Source organism: Gadus chalcogrammus, chromosome 10, assembly GCF_026213295.1.
Source record: "Gadus chalcogrammus isolate NIFS_2021 chromosome 10, NIFS_Gcha_1.0, whole genome shotgun sequence".
NCBI classification, from domain to species: Eukaryota; Metazoa; Chordata; class Actinopteri; order Gadiformes; family Gadidae; genus Gadus; species Gadus chalcogrammus.
The window spans coordinates 9,429,995-9,450,843 of NC_079421.1; the positions used below are offsets into that span (position 1 = coordinate 9,429,995).

A 20,849-nucleotide genomic window follows, 5' to 3' on the forward strand; every position below is an offset into this window, starting at 1 on the left:
GAGGCGGATCGCAGCAGCAGGGAGGCTTCCCGGTCGCCTTCTCACGGCATTCCTCAGGAGCTGACGGCGAGCATGCATGCATGCATACATACATACATACATACATACGCATACATACATACATACATACACACACAAATGATAAGTGTCTACAAGAATGTTAAGTGTCTTATTTACTGTAGTGGGATAACCTGTGAACTTCATTGTCCAAAGAAAATACACCTGAAGATAGAGATAAATAAATATGTTAGACCAAACCAATGTGATGTATGATGACATGACATTGAAGAAACCAGAAGCATTGGTTTTGAAGTTCCTTCTTTATTTCTGATGAACAAAATGACACAAACACATTAAATAAATGTACAATGTTTAATTAGGGATGATGCGATTGGTTAAGGCTCTCGTAATCCATCACCCTCATTATAGAGCAACCAAATAAAATCTCAGAAACATTACCATCAAGATACTGCTACTCTACAAAACGATTAGCTCAAATTTGCTCAGCTCAATCAATCAGAAACCATAATTGCATATCCCCTTTCTGGTGCTGTCACTGTTGTCTGCTTACTCTCATCCATCTCTTACGGCAGAAATGAAGACCTATGATGGAATACAGATAAAGGAATAGCATTGGGAGAACAGAGCACGGTAAAGATCCCTGATAGTGTAGGATGTCCCTTTAAGACTAGAGTGTGTGAATAATTTTGACACAAGGGCCTCAGCAAGGAGAGTGTGGAGCTATAGTATTATTAAAAAGTAATTTTACGTCCTAACCCGGTTACCAGAAGAGGGGAAACGCCATTGCAAAGCAAAATAACCAATAGTGTTTTTGACCAAGTAATTATTTAATCTTAATAAGAAACACCCATTTCCATTGTTAAAAAAGAAAGAAAAAAAAAGCATTTCTGTGCAAATCCAGTGCATTAAACCCCATTTATACAGACTAAAAACCCATCTATACAATGTAGCAGTGGAACAAAAATGGCTCAAAAAAAACATTGGTTGTTGCAAACAAATATGTAAATGAGAATCACTTTCCAGCACTTGCAAGAAGTACACTCGGGTGTGATTCACATTATACATGGTGTCAGTATCTCGCCAAACCTGAAATATTGAACTGCATACCGAGGCGAGGTTTGGATGTCTCACATGTGATGAATATGTGTACTATAATTGTATTTTCCACAACAGCAGCGCTGCCATGGAGAGGATACCTGGGACAGATGGAGCGCTGGTTTAATGGCAGGGGACATCCGGCCGGGCCACACAGAGAACTGCTTTAAGGCCCGGCCTTCATTAATGCCAGTAGACATACATTCCGCCAGAACCAGGAACCGACTGCACAGCAGAGCTAGAGACAGAGACAGAACATTGTACTTTTAAAATTAAGGATTTTCAAAGAAAGACTCAGGATTTTTCTTTTTTTAACGCTTGCTGCTCCCAATTCTGAAGCAAGGGCATAACGGAGAATAATAGCCATTGCTTTTCATATGAAGCAGGACGAAAGAGAAAGGTACAAATTGTATAATGACATAGCAGTCTGCCATCATAGTTAGGATCAGGGTCATTAATCCACAAGCAGTTTTGAACCAGATTATCAATACATTACATATTTACATACTTTTTTATTCATTTTGACCTTTATTTGAAGAGCTTCAACACATCTAGCAACGCTCTTTGACCGTCCCCGTATCTATTCATACTGCCTTTGACGAAAAGGACTGTATTTCCACCAGGTGTGGTGTTGATTAGCCATTTCAGAATCTACCCTATCAGCCCACCTGTTTGTATAGTCAACTGGGTAAGATGATGGGCTGAACCTTCATCAAATATCTGGGTGGACACTACCATGTAGGATTTCCCGATAGGGTAGTTTTAAATGGCTTGTTATTGCCAACCTACATCGCAGCTGGTTGTAGTAACAAAGGTGGCCCTTTGATTTATTATTTCATCCCTCAAGGGAACCATTGGTAGCAGTTGGCTTGGTGTTCACCTTGCGGTTGAGGCTTTATTTCCAGCACTACGGGGACGAGAAGTTCATCTGATCCACCTGATTCATCTTAATGTGGTTGTCTAGGATCTGGAAGACCTCCTGGACGTTGGGCACATATCCAGACTGCAGCTTGGACCAGATGGGAACATCTGCACACATACATGGCAACAAATACATCTAGTAAAAAAACTACTACAGTGTGCATTGAGGAATAAGGGGAAGATATGGCGACGTGCAATACATTTCTTACATAAATTCTTCTGCCGTTTAGCTCCTTCTAAGAAAGTAACAAGTTGCATCACGAGTCATGAAAGACAACTAGCAAATGCATTTCCTGCAGAAAATGCGGTGAGTGCTGTAGTGCAAAGTGAGGCTGAAAATATGTTTTAATAAAGATAGTTTAAGACGTCAAGAGATGTTAAATGGCAAGTGAAGGGATCAAGTGAAGGGATTTGAAATTTGAAGTTGAGTCTAAATGGAGTAAACAATGTAAACATGCACACCATTTAAGAAAATGTAAATGGTTAGAAACAAATAAAGTGACCGCTAAATGAAAAGTGCAAAGCATTCAGCGGTGCTGTATCCGAAACGTCAAATGTATTGCCCTGCACTGCTCACGCGCGTGTGCGTGCATGCGTGATAATATAATATAATTGTATATATATCACGGCCAAAAGCTCTGCGCCTCCGGATGGCCGTATCACGGCGGGCTCTTTAGGGATTGTGCTTTGCGGGGTTTGTTTACCGGCGTTGCTGCTATGGTTACCTAAATTATTATAAGCAAGTGAAAACTGCCGGTTTGAAACTAAAACTGATTCTGAAAAAAGTATAAATTCTATCGAAATTCCGTTTCGATATTATGGAAGATACAAGTGTGAAGATTTTTTAAATGGTTTGAACGAAGATAAACACTTGAAAATGTATTTAGTTACGTTACTTCTACAGTTGAAGTACCAGAGGACGGCTCTACCGTCCTCCCATTGACTCCCATGTTAAAAAAAAGATAATATTTTAAAATTACAATATCTTAGAGTATAAAATATTTAAAATATCTGAAAAGAAGCGGACGATTCCAAGCTATTCTGGATATTTTAAAATTTGAATGGAGTCTCTAGGTGAAAGGAGATTGGTCCCAAAGTTTGTAGAAAGAAAGAAAGAAAGAAAGAAAGAAAGAAAGAAAGAAAGAAAGAAAGAAAGAAAGAAAGAAAGAAAGAAAGAATAAAACTTATGAAGAACAATAGTTGAGCGCTGCATGCAGCACTCATCTAATTAGGTGTTTCATGTTGAGGTGATTTCCAGAAACTCAAGAGAAGTAAGGTTATACGTACCATTGAGCATGATCTCAAATGCCCCAGTGGAGAGGAAGTGGGTCTCCAACATGTTGCTAAGAAAGAAGGCCATCAGGCACGAGAAGATCTGAAACACACAAACATCATGCCGAAACGATGAGCATAATGCCAATGGGCAATACTCACCTAGCGGTTATCTTAACTGATGTTCTCCCACCTGCTAGAGTTAAGAATCAAGTTGGAATAGTTACACAGGAAAAAATGCTGAGCAATTTTCCCAAGTGTTTTCCTCAAGAAGTCGTTTTTGCACTATTTTGAGTTTGATGAATAAAATGTGGAGTCTGAGTGGGAGCAGAATTATAGAGTGGTTGTATACAGAGTGATCACTGATCAATAGGCGGAGCTTATGGTTTTGTCCGCCAAGTTTCGTTTGTCCGCCATTACTCCTCCCTAGTCCCCGACACCTGACCGCAGCTGAAGTCACAGTAGAAGTGCAATGGAAGTCAACGATTGTTACTGATTGTTAAAGTAAGTAATATTTCAATTTTGTTGTAAATATGCATATCTGTTGAATTTGTATTTTCTTAACGGATTTTCCAACTTGTATTTTCGTAATATATTTTCCAACTCTGATTTGATATACCCGACAAGATAGCCTAATTATGTGCTGGTTATGAAGTATTGGCATTAAACTACCGTTTTGCAAGTTATGTGGCAGTTATTAATTCTAAATTATTAGAATACCGTGCCTTAAGAACACGTTGCCATCCGTTATGAGCTATTCGTCAGGGTTTCAGACCAACAGGCATAGCAAACGTAGCAGCTAGCAAGCTAACTAAGTAACTAAAGTCCGTTAACTAAGTTTTGTGCAACATTCATGTATGAGTTGCCCGTCGATGAGGCATGTATGGACAATAGGGATGCGTCGGTCGCGACTGATTCGTTACAACGAACGAATCCCGAACGTGAACGACAAGAACTGGTTCCCCAAAACAAGAAGAATTGGTTCTTTGATTCTTTTTTTTTTAACATAAACCAAACATATGGTCACGTAAATAAAATATACAAACGAACAGAGCTCCGTCTCCCCGCGACTTATATTGAATGAGTCTACAACTTTCTCAAAGATTCAGCCAATGAGAGGTAGCAATGGTGTTGGAATGGCACCTGGGTAAACCAATGACAAGGCGGTACCGTCGAATATGCGCGCTTTCTCTGTCCGACGTATCCTGGGTCATACCAATCGACGTGGGGCCACTCATATATCCCCCTACATTTTTTCGAAAATAGACTTGACCTCCATCTGTTTATTGGATAAACGCATTTCCCAATCCCAGGAGTCTTTGCTCCATTCTACGTCAATTTAAGAACAAACAAAGAAATTAAACTGCAGTTCGTATTTTTTATTTATGACCATGCAAGCTCTGTAATGCCTGAACAATGAAGAATTAAATGTAAAGTAAAATAAATTATAAATGTAAAACCATGAATGAAATATAGAGAGTAAGCAAGTGGTATAAATATTGGTGGGACGTTCGTTATGCTATGTAGCCGGCATCTCCAAACGGCGGACTGCGGTCTTGACGGTCCTATCCGGACCCATGACCAATTAAAAAAAATATATATATTATAAAAAACTTTTATTTTTTTTTAAGATGTAATCTGACGTAACGAACGAATCAAAACGACCGAATCGTTATAGTGAACTGAACTGAAAGAACTAGTTCCCGGAAAAGAATCATTTTGCCCATCCCTAAAACAAATAACAAAATAATATACCTTTGAACTAACTTAATGTTCACTGTGGGTGTGTGTTAACGTCAGCATTTTCAACACGGTTAAAAAGCTAGTCGCTTTTTTTTTTTTTTTTAGCTTTTTAACCACACGGTTAAAAAGCTAGTCGCTTTTTAACCGTGGCGCACACCATTGGGGCGAGCCAAGTTCAAATAATTCTAGCCTCAGTTTTACAAGTTTCTGGTTGAAACTGTCATGAAAGTTCACATTAGAACTATCCAGTCTAAATGCAATGCACAAGCGTCAATTGACTGCATGGGAAGCTTATCTAACGTTAGCCATTAAGGCCCCGTCCACGAAGCCGATTTCATGGCGAAACCGCCAAGGTCCTGTACGGTTCGGCCTTCCGTCCACACGAAGCCGGCGAATCCGCCGACCGAAACCGCAAACTTCTGAAACCACCTTCGGAGGTGGTTTCAAATCTACCCGGTTTCGTTTTGGATTCGTGTGGACGCCTGAAACCGACTGAAACCGTAAACCATGACGTCATCGCCCCACCCCTCGACCCTCTAGCCAATGACTGTTAAGCCCGCAGAGTCTCAGAACTCACAACAACAAGGATTTCTGTAGCAGAAGCAGCGCCCCTTATGGGCCTGGAATGTGTACTACAGCGTTTCTACAGAGCTACCCGGTTTCGCTTGACTCCGTCTTTACGGAGATACTGCGAAACCGGATAGATCGAAACCGTAACGGTTTCGCCTGTTTCGGCTTCGTGTGGACGGGGCCTAAGTTTGTTCACCATTCCATGCTTGCCCATCAGCACATGTACTTTACTCAGAAAAGAGCAACTGACCTTGGTGTCCTGGAAATTGTTATCCCAGAGGCAATTTTGGACGGTAATTTGCATATCTTTTCACATTAATTCCCAACAGTATTCTTTGCATCAGCAAAAATAGGGTCTATTGACAGTGGCTGCATGTTGTCAAAGTAGTATTAACATATAAGACCATTGGTATGGTTTTGTACTACAGATTCTTTAAGTTCTAGCTCCCTTGCTGGTGCTGAAATATCATACGAGTCTGATGACACTGATATTGACACGAGCTCCAGATGACGAAAAACAAATGAAGGACCGTCGTCTTAGCCGGGTAGGTTTTCAAGGGATGCTTGATTAGCACAGACATTTGGAATTACATTTTATTTCCTTTTCTTAATTGCCTATATGTTCCTTTTATATTACCCATTAACCCCAACCTCCCTCTCCAGATGATTGAGGATATCTTAAAAGGAAGCCCAGGAGGCGAGAAGATCATGAGTGAATATGCTCGCACAAAATATTTGACAGATGGCAGAAGACGTAACATGGTTAAGATCTTGGTGGCACAAATGATAAATGAACATGGGTAGGGTGTTAAAGAAGCAATTTGTAGAATTTATGTACTATGTGTTTATTATGATCTGGATTCTAGTGTGTGTGTGTGTGTGTGTGTGTGTCAAGCCCTCCTCGACGGATAAAAGAAGACTATGCCAAAGGGATCATCTCCCATACCTGGCAGATCCCATGAGCAAACTGGGTTATGTATGTGGCCGTTATCTCAAGTGTCTTCATTCAGACGAGTGTTGCATGTTCCATGAGTGTTGCATGCATAACATTAGTCCAGCAATACATAACGTATCTGTGTCTGTGATATGTCCAAAGGAGCAGTATTACAATGCAGAAGATGGAAGTGGATACCTGGCCTGGAGAATAAAAACACTTCCGAAGGAAGCATCGGAGGGACGACCTAAGCGCTCACGGCAATCACAAACAGGTGCATTTTTTGATCTTGGTCACTGCTTGTATTAGCTTGACCCCTGTATAATTTTGGGCTCAAATGAACACACAGTATGGAGTTGTGTTTTATTTGTTAGAATTTGACCTGTTTTCTTGATACATTTTTCCAAAATGCAAATTGTTGTAATATCCTTAAATGTTTATGACTATGTAAATACTTATGATCGTGTATGGTCATCCTGGCCTGGAGTTTTGTGAATACTTTGTGTTTCAGAAAGAAAAGCCTTACCATGTAACACTCATATTATCTGTAATCATTTTAGGTGGACCAAGGGCTGACCTATCCTTTTGAAGAGGCTAACTGGTTGAATGATGAAAGTCAGTGTCAGGAAGCTATTGCCCTGATGAAGCACACTGCTGATGAGGCTGTGGTAAAGCAAAAGATGAGGTTAACACTGATCTACCGTCAGAAGGTTTTGCATGACCCTGACAAGTCATCTGATATTCTAGCCATTTTCCCCACGGTCCATGGACATACCAGGCATGGTATGTCAACCTTATTTATTTTTTTTACATACTAATCTGAAATCTGAAGGTGATTTTGTGTTGTAGTTAACATGTGTTGGGTAAAATAAATCCTCAATACTTCGTGATTTTGTGTAGATCGATCAAGATTTTAGACTTATTTTTGGAGATTCAACCTCTGCAAAGCTAATGGAGAAGTGGTCTACCGACATAAAACCAAAGGTCATCGCACAGAGCCGTGACCTCACACAGACTGAGGAGGTACAATATCTCATCCAGAATGCCGTTGCCACTGAAGTTGAAGAAGGTACCTATAATGGCCCAGTTATTTCAATGGAATTGATTAATTACTGAGAAATTAAGGGTACTGCAGATGTTTAATGCATTATACTGGTTATTCATCCATAATTGGTAGGTTAAAGTGAGTAGGAGGAGGTCTTCAAATTTATCAAACTGAAACCTAAAAATGCCTATTTTATTTTGTTGTCTGTGCCGCCAGGTTGGGACAGTGACATGTCTTCCCTTCTCCTTCTGGTTCACCTTTTGCCGCCCTCCAGTCAAGGCTGCAAGCGACCGGGAAAGATTGCAGCCAGACAAGCATGTGACTATCTTGTGAAATTCATCAAGGTGAACCATTAAACCAGATTAAACACGTCCTTAGAAGTAAACATACTGCTTGTTGTTCTCATCATGCCGGAGTCCCATATATATTTGAATCAAGATTATAATGTGATAAACCTGTCCATATCCAGGTTGCCAACGACGTTAGGTTACGTTGCCGTTAGACGATTGAGGTTTCTCTCTCTCTCAGACTGGTACCAGCATTCAGGGACACCTGGACGTCATTGCATGAAGTCTCCAACCATATCTGCTAGCAGTTGGGCCAAAGAAAAGTAGGATCCAGTCTTACTTCATAGTCATTGACCAACACGCTTTGCCCTGTAAAGCCTCAAATTCCCTGGCTGCTGTTGAGCTTTTTAAAGCTCACTAAGTTTTTGGCACTACATACTGTCAGGAGTTGACAAACCCGTACACTTTCCTGCAAACAACTGTGTTTGACATGGATGCTGAAACCACAAAAATAAATCCAAGAGTGGCTGAGCTGAGGGCCAGAATGCTCCAGTGAGCAAGATGATATGCTTTATGTGTAAAAGGTGGCATGCCAATGCACTTATTACACTTTAAATTAGTTCATGGTCTTTGCTCAGGAAAGGGTCTCAAGTTAAAATGTGCTCAGAGGTTGTTCTCACGTTTATCAAAGTTTTTCTGGATTACGAAAGCATCTAATCAAGTGTTGTGCAAATTACAATTTATGTTTTGATGACAGTGAATGTTCCACAACCAACAATTCCATTTCATTAGGGGATACAGATGTTTTGCCCTCTCAGAGTTTGCCATGTGACACTGTTCTGCAAGAAAGAAACATAGTAAACAGTTGTGCAACAATTTTGGGTTGCCATGGCGGCGGCGCACATAGTTGCAGCGGCCTGGAGCTCCCCAAACTGGCATGTTTTTTTGTAATTTTTGGTAGCACTTAATATTATTTCACACAGCTTTTCACACTGCTTTCAAACCCAACAATGAAGTACAGCCGGAATTAACATTTGGAGCTCAACGGCGCACCATTTCGCCAACTCCCAGCGGACTTCACCAGACGCTGTGCGCGGCTGCAGATCCGACTGGAACTGGCTTCACAAAAACACATCGAGAACTGCTGCAGCTTAATCTTTGCGGAAACCTGGCTGGAGAACAAGACCCCGGACTCGGCTATTGAGCTAGATGGCCGCACTGCCTATCGAGCATACAGAACAGCTGACATGGCTTTGTTGCCATGGCGGCGGCGCACATAGTTGCAACGGCCCAGAGCTCCCAAAATCTGCGGACTTCACCATCCCAGCCGAGATCACCAGATCACCATCCAGCACTCCTGAGGCTGAGAAGCGGAGGAGGAGACGCTGTGCGCGGCTGCAGAAGAGGGAAAAACGCAGAGGACTGCAGCCCGCCCCCCCCCCCCCCCCCCCCCCCTCACTCATCACAACTATGGACTGGATTTTCTGCATTCTCATTCATGTTATTATTGTTATTTATTTATTTATTTATATATTTATATACTATGCCAGTGGTGATGCTCTAAACTTAATTTCGTTGATTAACTCTGTTGAACAAGGACAATAAAGAAATCTAATCTAACAATGCTCACAGAACTTAAAGTTGCTGGGGTTGCAGAGGCAACTATTAAATATGTTGTTAGTGCTGTACAAGAAGTGCTCAGAGACATACATAGTCACACTCAAGAAGCTCTAAAAAAAGTCTTGCTTTAGAGGAGCCCATCAAAAGTGTGGTTTAGTCTCAAATTAATGAGTGTTTTGAGAAGGTGATTAATCCTTTTGTTGCATTTAACAGTGAGAGCAGGAGAACTTGTTCTTGGAACAAGATTTGCTACACGAATTAACAGAACAACTAGAACTTTTCTACAAACCACTGTCAAAGACAAATTTATAATACATACCAATTCTTGAAACGCTGAAGTCCATTTACAATCACCCAAATATCAAAGATATGTTGATTAGAGATCCTAAACAGAGTCAACATTTACTATATGACATACAGGATGGAGAATTCTTTAAGGGTCATGCGCTCTTCTCAAAACAAGAGCATGCTATTCAGATCCAGCTTTTTTTTTTTTACGAATGAGTGTTGGATCAAATGACCCCCTTGGATCAAAAAGAGGAATCCATAAGTTAAGAGCCATCTATTTTACCCTCAGAAATGTTTGACCTAAATACAATTCAGGTTTGCTAAATATCCATTTGGCTGCTTTGTTTCATGCACAAGATATCAAAACATAGGTTTGAGAAAATACTAGCGCCACTCGTCCAAGATGTCTCTGCTCTTGAAACTAATGGAATTCAGATTCCTCTATTTGATCATACCGTTTATGGAACCATTATACAAGTTACTGGAGACAACCTTGGTATTCATTCTTTATTTGGTTTTGTGGAATCCTTTAGTGCTAGATACTGTTGCCGCTTTTGCCTATTAGAGAAGGAAGACTATCAGACTGAATTCACTGAAGAAAGTTCAAAGATGTCATTACGAAGTAAAGAGCTTCATGTTGAACACTGCCAGATAATGCAGAGCAATCCCACTTTACCTTATGTGATGCGAGTAAAAAAATCTTGCCCTTTGAATTCATTGCAAGATTTTCACAAAACAGCAAACTTCTCAGTTGATATAATGCACAATATTTTGAAGGGTGTTGCACAGTACGAAATGAAATTACTCATTCAGCACCTGATTAGAAATTACACTACATCAGCAGAAGTGCATGGGAGAATTCAGAGTTTCAACTATGGCTTCATGGAACAAAACAAACCACCTGGTGTAAAATTAGTGGAGGGTTCGAATGACTTGGGCTTAAATGCCATTCAGAGCTGGTGTTTACTACGTCATCTACCCATTATGTTTGGAGATCTTGTGCATCCTAATGATCAGCACTGGTATTTGTTCATTTTATTGCTGCAGATGGTCAGCATAGTGTTTTCTTCAGTTGTCTCCTCAGGTATCACCATCTACCAGAAAATTGTAATCAAAGATGAGCAGGTTCTTTTTATTACAACTGCTTTAGAAACCATATGCTTAAATGAACATGTCCATGTGTACAAGGTATTGCGTACATCAGAGGCACCCTTTGTCTTGGACATAAAAGGTATTTTTTACCACAGAATATTTGATATACTGATGTCTTATGGTGGTTAGGCCTGTCACGATAAAAAAAAATTCTGGGCGATTAATTGCCCCAGGAATTATTGCGATAAGCGATAATATTGCCGTTTTTCAACTAATATAATGATAAAGTACACCCTTTCGAAGATCAATAAACCTTTATTTTTAAAGAACACTGGAACTGGACGTCTGGAAGACATTTAAAATATCCAGAATAAATTAACAAAACAACCAAAAACAATCTATTATTAACAAAAAATGCTCTTGAATAAAAACCAAACACCACCAAAAACAATAAATAAAATTGAAACACTAAATAAAAAGGATGTAAACACGATTGCGCCAGGACTCCGCCTCCCACACAGACAATGCAACAAGTTAGAAGCCGCGATTACATGGCACATCTGATCCGCATCTGATCCGCATAGATTCCTATGCGGCATAGATCTGTTCCTAAAATGTGTTCCGAATGTAGGCTACTGTATACATGGCAGTAACAAAAGTGTCCGTTCTGTCTCTCGCGCACACCTGACACATCTCTGGACCGGCGGCGACATAATGGATGTCTTATCACTATCGGGGATTTTAAATTTGATTTTAATGAAAGCACAGCAGGAGAGAGCTTTTCTCTGCCTGCTCCTTCAATTAAGAAGGAGGACAGCGCAGCAACGTCAATTTCTCGTCAGATCTTTATATTTACCTTAAGCTCCGCCGCAAACAAGAGGAATTTGGATGCGAGTCTGCAGCCAAGACTGGTGGGAGAGAGTGGTCTTACAGGAATTTAGTGACCAGGAATCCTCGAAGGTCCATTTGCTTACTACTGCAGCTGCCATCTCTCTAAGTTAAGAAGTATTTTAACCTTCAGCCTGCAAAAGTACCACTAGTAGCCTACTCATTTACAGTTACCTCGGACGCGCGCGGACACTACGATACGCGAACACGTCATTAATAAACACCCATGTCCCTTAGCAACCGGACACGCTTACCGGACTACTTTTACGGAGTGATAACAAAGACGTGAATCAGGCAATAAATCCACTTTCCTTGACCGCGGTGAAGTTCGGTGTGCTTAAAAGTACAGACGGAGCTCAGTGGACCAATTGCGAACTACTGCGGCTGCTCTAAGTTAAACCCCAATCTATTCGGAATAAGTGTATACATGGCGATTAAAACGGACTACACCACCTCTTCTATTCGGCATAGAATCTATGCCGAACAGATAATTATATTCCGTATGAGGCGTATACATGATCATTTTCACACAACAGATGTGTCCATGTGAACGCGGTACTGACACTTGACGAGGGGGTTTACTCGTTGTGCCCTGTAATTATGAGCCGGAGCCCGATTTCAACCCGACATTTGTGACTTAGGCCTACCCTGCTAAATATATATAATATATATGAATATATATAATGCATAGAACGCCGGTCACTATCGGGAAAATAAGCCCCGACAGGGCGAACAGGCGACCGACGCGCAGCGGAGGTGTCTTGCTTCACCCTGAAGGGGCTTATTTTAGATAATGACCGGCGACGTTCCATACATTATCCCGCTTATTACAAGGCTACTTGCCAAGACGAAAAAATAACTTCACATGGTGTGTCTTTTTACAATTTATTTGTTAGCAGCATTCGTAGTGTTGATCAGCAGAGAAATAGTCCTTCAAAGACGTTGACGTTGCTTAGCAAACGAAGACGCTGGGGTTGACAAGTTACCGTTACTATCTATGCAAGTGAACGGAGCGTTCCACGGCATTGAGAAGACCCGTGTAATGAAGGCCTATAATATTTCTGTTTATGGCATAGATTTCTTCTCAGATTAGGCCAATAAAGCAATGATTTAAAAAAAAGAGTGCGAATGGAAATTATTGCGGCCGGCAAAAAAATAACGCTCATTTTAATTTATCGCGCAATTAATTGATTTATTGCATATCGCGACAGGCCTAATGGTAGGGATACAGATTTTATTTATTGTGCCTTACTGTTTCATGTAATTTCTCCCTCTTCTTCTATTTCTTCTCTTCACTACTCTAACAGACCTCTGAAGAATAAGTCCCGCCTCCGAGGCTCCCGGTTCCCTCGGTCAAATGTCTATGGCTATGTCCCAATTCAGGGGACGCATCCTTCGAAGGGTGCATTCGAAGGGCGATTGCGTCACTGCGACGCGTCAAGGGCTGTCCCATTTCGAAGGCTCCTTCAAATGCGGCCGACAAATGCAGCCTTCTTTTCCCGGATTTGAAGGATACACCAGATGTATCCTTCTCGGCCCAACGTATCCCAAGATTCATTGCGAGTTGGATTTTTTTCAGTCAGAGAGACGAAGCGGCAGTTGCAGCAAATTACATTATTCATTGACAAAACTATGTAAAAATATTTTTTTGTATTAAAATAAAGTTGGGACTATTTTAAATTTGTAACTTTATTGTCAAAGTTCAATTTCATTAAAACGAGCCATATAACGTTAAACTAATTAACGTTATATTTTAAATAATTATTATATAACCGAATCAGAATCAGAAAACTTCATTGATCCCGGGGTGAAATTGTTTTGTTCAAGGTGCTCCGTACAAATATAAATTACAAGCATAAAGATAAGATTATAAAAAATAGAAAATTATGAATACAATAGAATAAAAGTAAGAATAAAGTAAGAAGTGGACATCTAAGTGAAAGTGGACATCTCTGAATGGGTTATATAAATGGGTTATATAGATGTCCGGTTTGAACCGCAGCTGTCAGGGTTGCTAGGTGACAGGAGCGGCGCGTCATCACGCAAGGTAAAGGGTGTTAACGGCTTGTTACGCAAACTTGAAATGCTCCGTAGGGCAGACCGTCTCATTTAAAAACGTTTGTTCGGCCTTCGGTCCGGCCTTCACGTCTACGAAGACCTTCATAGACCGCGTCCTTCGAAGGATGCGTCCCCTGAATTGGGACACAGCCTATGTCTACTCTGTAGGTGGCAAAGAAGTAAAAGCTCACGTTTTGAAGTGCACACTTTTTCCATCTAGTTTCCTTCTTCAGCGTTTACTTCTTCGCCACCTACAGAGTTTGTTATGTACGATTATTCAAAAACACCATGTTATTTCCCATAGATATTTGACCTAGGGAACCGGGAGCCTCGGAGGTGGAACTTATTCTTCAGAGGTCTATTCATCCCTTCTCTCAGTCTTCATCTTCTCATCTCTGTCTTACTCCATTTTATTTTTTTATTTACCCTCTTGTATTTTTATTGTTTTCATTGTATTATTTATTGTTTCTGTATTATTTATTGTTTTTGTAAGCACAAGTGAATTCACTGCAATAATGAAAAGTGCCTGAGAAATAAAGTGCGATATGGCTATACATCTTGTTTTGTAAATTATTTCAGTTAATTGTTAGTCGTAAAACAGAAGAAATGCATAATTATAAAAAACAACTCTGAAAAGAGTTGATAAATTACTCTTATATGAGGATAAACAACTCTGAAAGCTGAGGAAAATGGGTTACAGGCATTTTAGAGTTTCTCACAATCAGTGTTAATTTTGTCAGCTATTTTAGATTTAGTCTTAGTCTTAGTCTTTTGACGAAAATGCTTAGTATATTTAGTCACATTTTAGTCATTGTTTTCCTTTGTAGTTTTAGTCTAGTTTTAGTCGACGAAAAGTCTTTACATTTTAGTCAACTTTTAGTCATTACTTTTAGTCAAAAAAAATTCTCTTTTTAAACTAATTCAATTAGGCTAATACAGGTATCGGAAATTGAAATGAAGGTGACAGCAGGTTGTATCAAGTGTTGAAATTCATAAAGCAACATCACTTCAATTCACTCTGTAATATACATACTCCTTACCTTAGTTGGATATCTTTTACCTGTAATATACATACTCCTTACCTTAGTTGGATATCTCTAGACTAGACTCTCCTATCTATGAGAGTCTGCTGTGCTGTCCTTTCAGATCTACTAAGGTAGTACTAGTATTAATACACATGGTGACATGGAGTAAAGACCATTCCACTAAGTCAAGAAACAAAACTTTCTATATTTGGCCAATGTGGTTATGTTTATTTTCTAGAACTTCAAAATGAACACACATAACACACAAACACATAAAGCAGAATTAGGCTACTGAATCGGATCTCGATTCAGTTTGAGGAAAGCGCCCCTCTCTAAAATGACTCTTGCTCTATTTCGACGACCACGACTGAGGTCACCTGTAATGCTAAAAACTCGCTCAGCAAGTGCTTGAGATGCTGGCATTGCCAGGAGATCGCAGGCAAGAGGTTTTAGGCTTGGATAAACGGAACCTTGTGCAGCCCAATACTGAAGGGCAGTCTCTTCGTTTATCGGTTCAACTTCTGACAGTTCCCCCATGAATTTCTGAATTTCCTGCCTGACACAGGGCTTTGAGAGGCTAGATGGCCGGCGGCTTGCACTTGTTTTTGAGAGGAATCTAAATCTCGGCCGCTTTGCCTCTGGTGCCTCTCCTCTTTCTTCTTCCTGCTCATTTTCATCAGCCTCCTCCCCATCCTGTATTACTGGTGACACCATTTCAGCAATGTAATCTTTTGCTTTTCTCAGAAGCTCCTGAATTTGTTCGTCATCATTTTCAATGAGTGTGAGTGAGACTGTTGGGTCGAGGAAGCATGCAGCAGTAGTCAGGGGTGAGAACTTTGGATCACTTGGATCAAGAAAGCAGCTGAAGCGTTTGTCCATGTTTGCCTTCATCTTGTGAGCCAGGGAAGCTAGGTCCCTGTAGCTCGAATCCTGGGGGAACTCACACAGGTGAGCGCTCAGGTCCAGGAGGGCGGGCACCACCAGGGATAAGGACATTGTGTCACTCTGGAGCATCTTGGTGTGCTCAGCAAAGGGGAGGAGCAGATCTCTGAGAGCAGTCAGCCTCAGCCACTCACTCGGTAGAAGATAGTCCCAGCCCATCCCATCAGCTACCTGAAGAATTGAGTCCTTCACTTGGACAAGGCGTGATATCATCAGGTATGTGCTGGACCATCTAGTGAGGCAGTCTTTGACCAGAGTGAGTCCACACAGCTGCAGCAGTTGCTCAATCGCCACAGACGACTTGCGGAAGAGCCTGACGAGTACTCGAGCTTTGTCAAGGAGTCGATTGACACTAAGATCTTTCCGGATCATGTTCACCACGAGTTGCAGTGTATGTACAACACAGGGGGTCCTCTCCATGGCTCCGTACCTAGATAGATAAGACAAACAGAGAAAAGGACAGATACTTTATTAATCTTCTAGAGGAAATTAAATTGCCATGAGCAACACAATGCAATAAACAATGTGTAACAACACATCTTTAATGCTAAAAGACAATAAGCATAGCTCAATAACAGACATAATATAGCCTACTACTGAAAATCTACAAACTAATAGAATTTACCTTTGTTCCTCCTCGACAACGTCAGAGTCTTCATCACTCTCCTCTGAGTCCTCAGAGCTGCTGGGCTCATGTTCATCGTTTTTGAACGCTGCAACCATGTTGCTTCCATTATCGGTTATGACTGTCAGAATTTTGTCTTTTGGTATTCCCCAGTCCTCAGTGCATCGGTCAAGACAAGTCTTTATACACTCTGCAGTGTGTGGGTGGGAGATCTGGTCAAGCTTCAACAATATGTGCTGGGGTTTGTTCTCCTGAGTACAAAAGTAACAGGCACTAATAGCGAGGAATGACGCTGTAAGTCCTTTTTTTGTCCATATGTCCATACAAATTGTTGTTCTGCGTGCCGTGGCGAGTCTCTCTTTAAATTTTTGTTTTTCAGCAATATAAAGCTGGTCGATCAAGTTGTTTATTTTAGTTTTCTTCGGAATGGTCAGCCTCTTGTCTATGGTCTTCATCATGAGGACGAAATCTTCATCCTCAATAGTGCGGACAGGTAGACCTGTGCGTGCAATCCATTGCGCAATCGCCTTTTCTTTAACAATTAGTTCCAGCGAGTCAGTTTTATATTTTGATATTGAGGTGAACACTGCTGGGATCGATAATTGCACCCCCACATTTTTTGCACCAGTTTGCTGTTTAGGAATACTCGTCTCTGGGATCTAGGTGAGGAAAAAAATCAAAAGATACAATTACTCCTGTAGGCTAATCCCTTTAAGATATTACTTTGCTAATAAATTCCAGTCAAACCGTATGTTCAGCCTTCAAAACGAGAGCTGGTTAATTTTGAAAAACGCAGTAAACTGTAATCTGAAAACGTGGTTATATGCTGGCATAGACCCTATAGTATCTGTGGTATAAAGGCTGGAACGAGTTTCAAATTATAAATATGTACAATGCATAACGTTTGGTCTCTAGCGGAGCGGACTACTCAGGCGTTACCAGGGAAACTAAATTATGGCTTGTGAAAAACTTTATATTTGGATTGTAAAACGCATGAAAATATAAATGAATGGTCTTAATTTATTTTCTTTGGCAAGTGACATGTTATAATTAAGCAATAGATCACGCCAGGCTGTGGTATGTGCTCATTATACCGCTGTTAAGGTGCGTTGTCCGGCCCCGACGCGCAGCGGAGGGCTGGCGACCCCCTTCACAGTGGTATAATGAGCAACGGTTACTGTTATGGCGAAACGAAAGTCATAGACACACTACATTTAAAAAGAAATCAAGAAAGTCAAAGTAGCAGTTGTATTAAAGATCAAAAAAAAAGTAGTCCCTCCTGGCTGCCGCTATACATCGACGGTCGCTATGCAACACACTTTAGCGTCCCTCAGAGAGAAGGCTCCGATAGAGCGTTTCGCCGGCAATTTATCCTATGGAGCAGTTCACTCGCCGATTTTAGGCTTCAGTGAACTGTGCTATTGCTTTTATACAACTGTTAAAATTATGGCAAAATGACTCCACACACACACACACACACACACTAGTAAAAATACGGTTGTATTCTTTGACACTTTCCACTTCCAAGGCGCGGAGTGATACTTTCACAAAATGATTGGGCGTAATAGCAGTTATGTATACGCTAAACAAATCCCGCGAAGCCCAATCCAGGTCTTACTGAAGGCATTTAATGGTCAAAATATTATTAATAAATATTCGAATATATTCGAATATTAATATTAATAAACAAACAAACTTCGATATGATTTCTGGCCAAAAGTCAAAGCCCTACTCGGACGGACATTATCCCTTACATATAAGAAGATATCAAGTATAGATTTTGAAGATTCAAATTATGTGATTGTGTGATGTTAACATTACAGTTAACTAACTTACCTTGTCAAAAATATCAGGGTGGTGCGCCTTCAAGTGTCTCTTGAGGTTGGTTGTGTTCTTCCCACCTAACTTGAAGCCACAGGGCATCTCTCCATCTCCCGTTAGTACGGTGCATTGCGTTTTTCTTTCTGCTGAGTTATAACTAAAGTGCGTCCATATATCTAATCTTTGTTTCCGACCAAATGCTTTTTGTGCTGAACTTGCCATCATGTGTTAACTGGTTGTCGTAAATCGCCGTCGCTCTGATATTCGGACATCAGCAGCACCTGACTGGTTCAAGGTGGCAGGTTCAAGCTACGCGCGCGGCGCACATCGCTCAACCAATTCAACCAATGACAGTAGATGCATTTTGACTGACAGAGAGGCACAGTTGGGGGCAAATATCATGCATTTTGAATGTCCGAGAGCACACCACCAACATTTTCGTCCTGTCTCGTCTCGTCAACGAAAACTAAACTTACATTTCGTCATAGTTTTTATTATCAACGACTTATTTTTAGCTCGTCATCGTCTCGTCAACGTCATGGAAAAAAGGTCGTTGACGAACATTTTTCGTCATATTTTTCGTTAACGAAATTAACACTGCTCACAATAGAGTTCATGTAGCTCTGAACGGAGTAGAATAGTGTTAGAGTTCATTTTAAAACCCACTGAAAAGAGTCAACTACCACCACAAAGTCAAATATTACCTCTGGGAAAATAGCTACACCAAAAGAGTCAATTTTACTCTTTTTAGAGAGGGACCAAATGTTATCTGCGGCAGAGTAAAATTTTCTTCAATTTGAGTAAATTTTACTCAGGCAAATTTACTGTGTATCTATTCGGTGAATAAGGCCTAGCTATTACGCTGGATGATATACTTAAAGTACCTTTGTGCATGATTGAGGCCCTTTTCAGTTAGTAAGCGATCAATCAGAAATAAAAAAATCTATAACTATTCGGTCCACTTGAACTGGCTGTGCAACTGTGGGACACGAACCAGCATTGTTAGGCTAGCAGCTGAATGGGAGGACTCATTGTTTCTTTAACTATAGTTGCTGATCATAGATGGAACACTGTATTTTCGAATCGTTGTTGGACGGATGCATTTATAAGAATACATTTATTATCTGTTAGCAACCCCCCCCCACACACACACACAATTTTCTCATAGGATCTACATAAATTACATAGATTACCTATTTTGTATTCAAAATGGCTATCCATTCCTGACCCTATAACTCACCTTGTTCTCCTGACTCCAGACCCAGGCCCGCGGGGTGGCCAGGCCCAGGATGGGGAAGGGGTTCTGGCCACTTACTACCAGAGTGATGGCCAGCAGCTTGAAGTAGGAGAAGAAGTTACCTAGATACCTGATGTGGTGAACCAGGGGATATGGTTGATAGATGATAATGATGAGAATTGGGTGGATTAGAAAGGCAATAAACATGAAGCACCTCTAATCCCAAGATGCATTATTTTCTAACCGAGCCCATCCCTTTATATGAAGATTTTTATTAATACTATGAAAATTAAAAAAAAAAAAAGGATGAAAAAGGACTGGAAACTACGGTGTGTTTTGTTTAGAGAGTTGTGACCATCCCTTACCTGTTGGTGGGTGTTGGAGGGTAGTTCTCTCCCTCGATACGGATGTCCGGGTACAACTGGCTGATGGCCCGAGAGTACTCCTGGTACACCTTGCTGTACCCTCAGGAAATACTGAAAACACCAAAGATAATAGACAATATACAGAATAAGAAGATGCCAATTCACTTTATGATGTATTCTATGACGTATTGTATGAATGTACTTTACTGATACAATGAAAAGTCAGTGGATATATATATATATTCGTCTCTCTCTCTGTGTGTGTGTGTGTGTGTGTGTGTGTGTGTGTGTGTGTGTGTGTGTGTGTGTGTGTGTGTGTGTGTGTGTGTGTGGGTGGGGGGGGGGGGGGGGGTCAGGTTGTTGAGGTTATCGTTGTAAATGGCTCATTTTGATTAGCAACACAGCTAGATGGTTCAAGCTAATCCGCTGGCAAGTTTGTAGCCACCTAGCTCTCCTAGCCATGCAGACATCATATGCATTTGTGGCTTAGTGAAATGAATAGATAATGTTATGTATTGATCAACTCACCAGTATTGAAATTTCAACACAGGCCCAGTGTACAGTGAGGGCTTCCCAGGCTTCACGGTGCCGGCGTCCGGCAGGCTGTCAGAGGCCATGCCGAGGCTTTCGGAGGCCTGCGGACCCTGCTGCTGGGTCTGGCTTCTCCCGACGTAGATGTCTCGTAAAGTGATGGCCGAAAAGAACAGTACAGCCGTCAATATACCCTTCTGCGTATACTCGGCCATCTCAAAACGGCCCGCGGGACTAAAAGCCCCAATAAAAACGTGCCCTTATTGGAGAGTAGCAGTAATCCTTAACTGCTTTTGGAACGCTCCCGACCGAATGGCTATGCCGAGCCGAGGAATCTGTGCAGACGAAATTTGTCGCGGAGACTAAAGTAGCAACATCTAGTGGTTCACACAAACACTACACCAAAGAAAAACGTGTGTAACATAAGGAGTACGTTTAAGTCCAAATAAATAATAATGGACATAAATAC

At 41.0% G+C, this 20,849-nt stretch overlaps 1 protein-coding gene across 1 annotated transcript; it reads right to left on the bottom strand.

Annotated features, from left to right (window-relative positions):
* Window positions 1–280: 280 nt before the first annotated feature.
* selenot2 (selenoprotein T, 2) lies at window positions 281–20,768 on the bottom strand. Its single transcript, XM_056600189.1, has 6 exons — window positions 20,378–20,768; window positions 19,850–19,960; window positions 19,488–19,614; window positions 3,325–3,412; window positions 1,997–2,145; window positions 281–1,354 (listed from the first exon to the last, which is right to left on the bottom strand). The coding sequence occupies exons 1-5, from the start codon at window positions 20,593–20,595 to the stop codon at window positions 2,024–2,026; spliced, it is 666 nt and encodes a 221-aa protein (XP_056456164.1). The 5' UTR covers window positions 20,596–20,768; the 3' UTR covers window positions 281–1,354; window positions 1,997–2,023.
* Window positions 20,769–20,849: the final 81 nt, after the last annotated feature.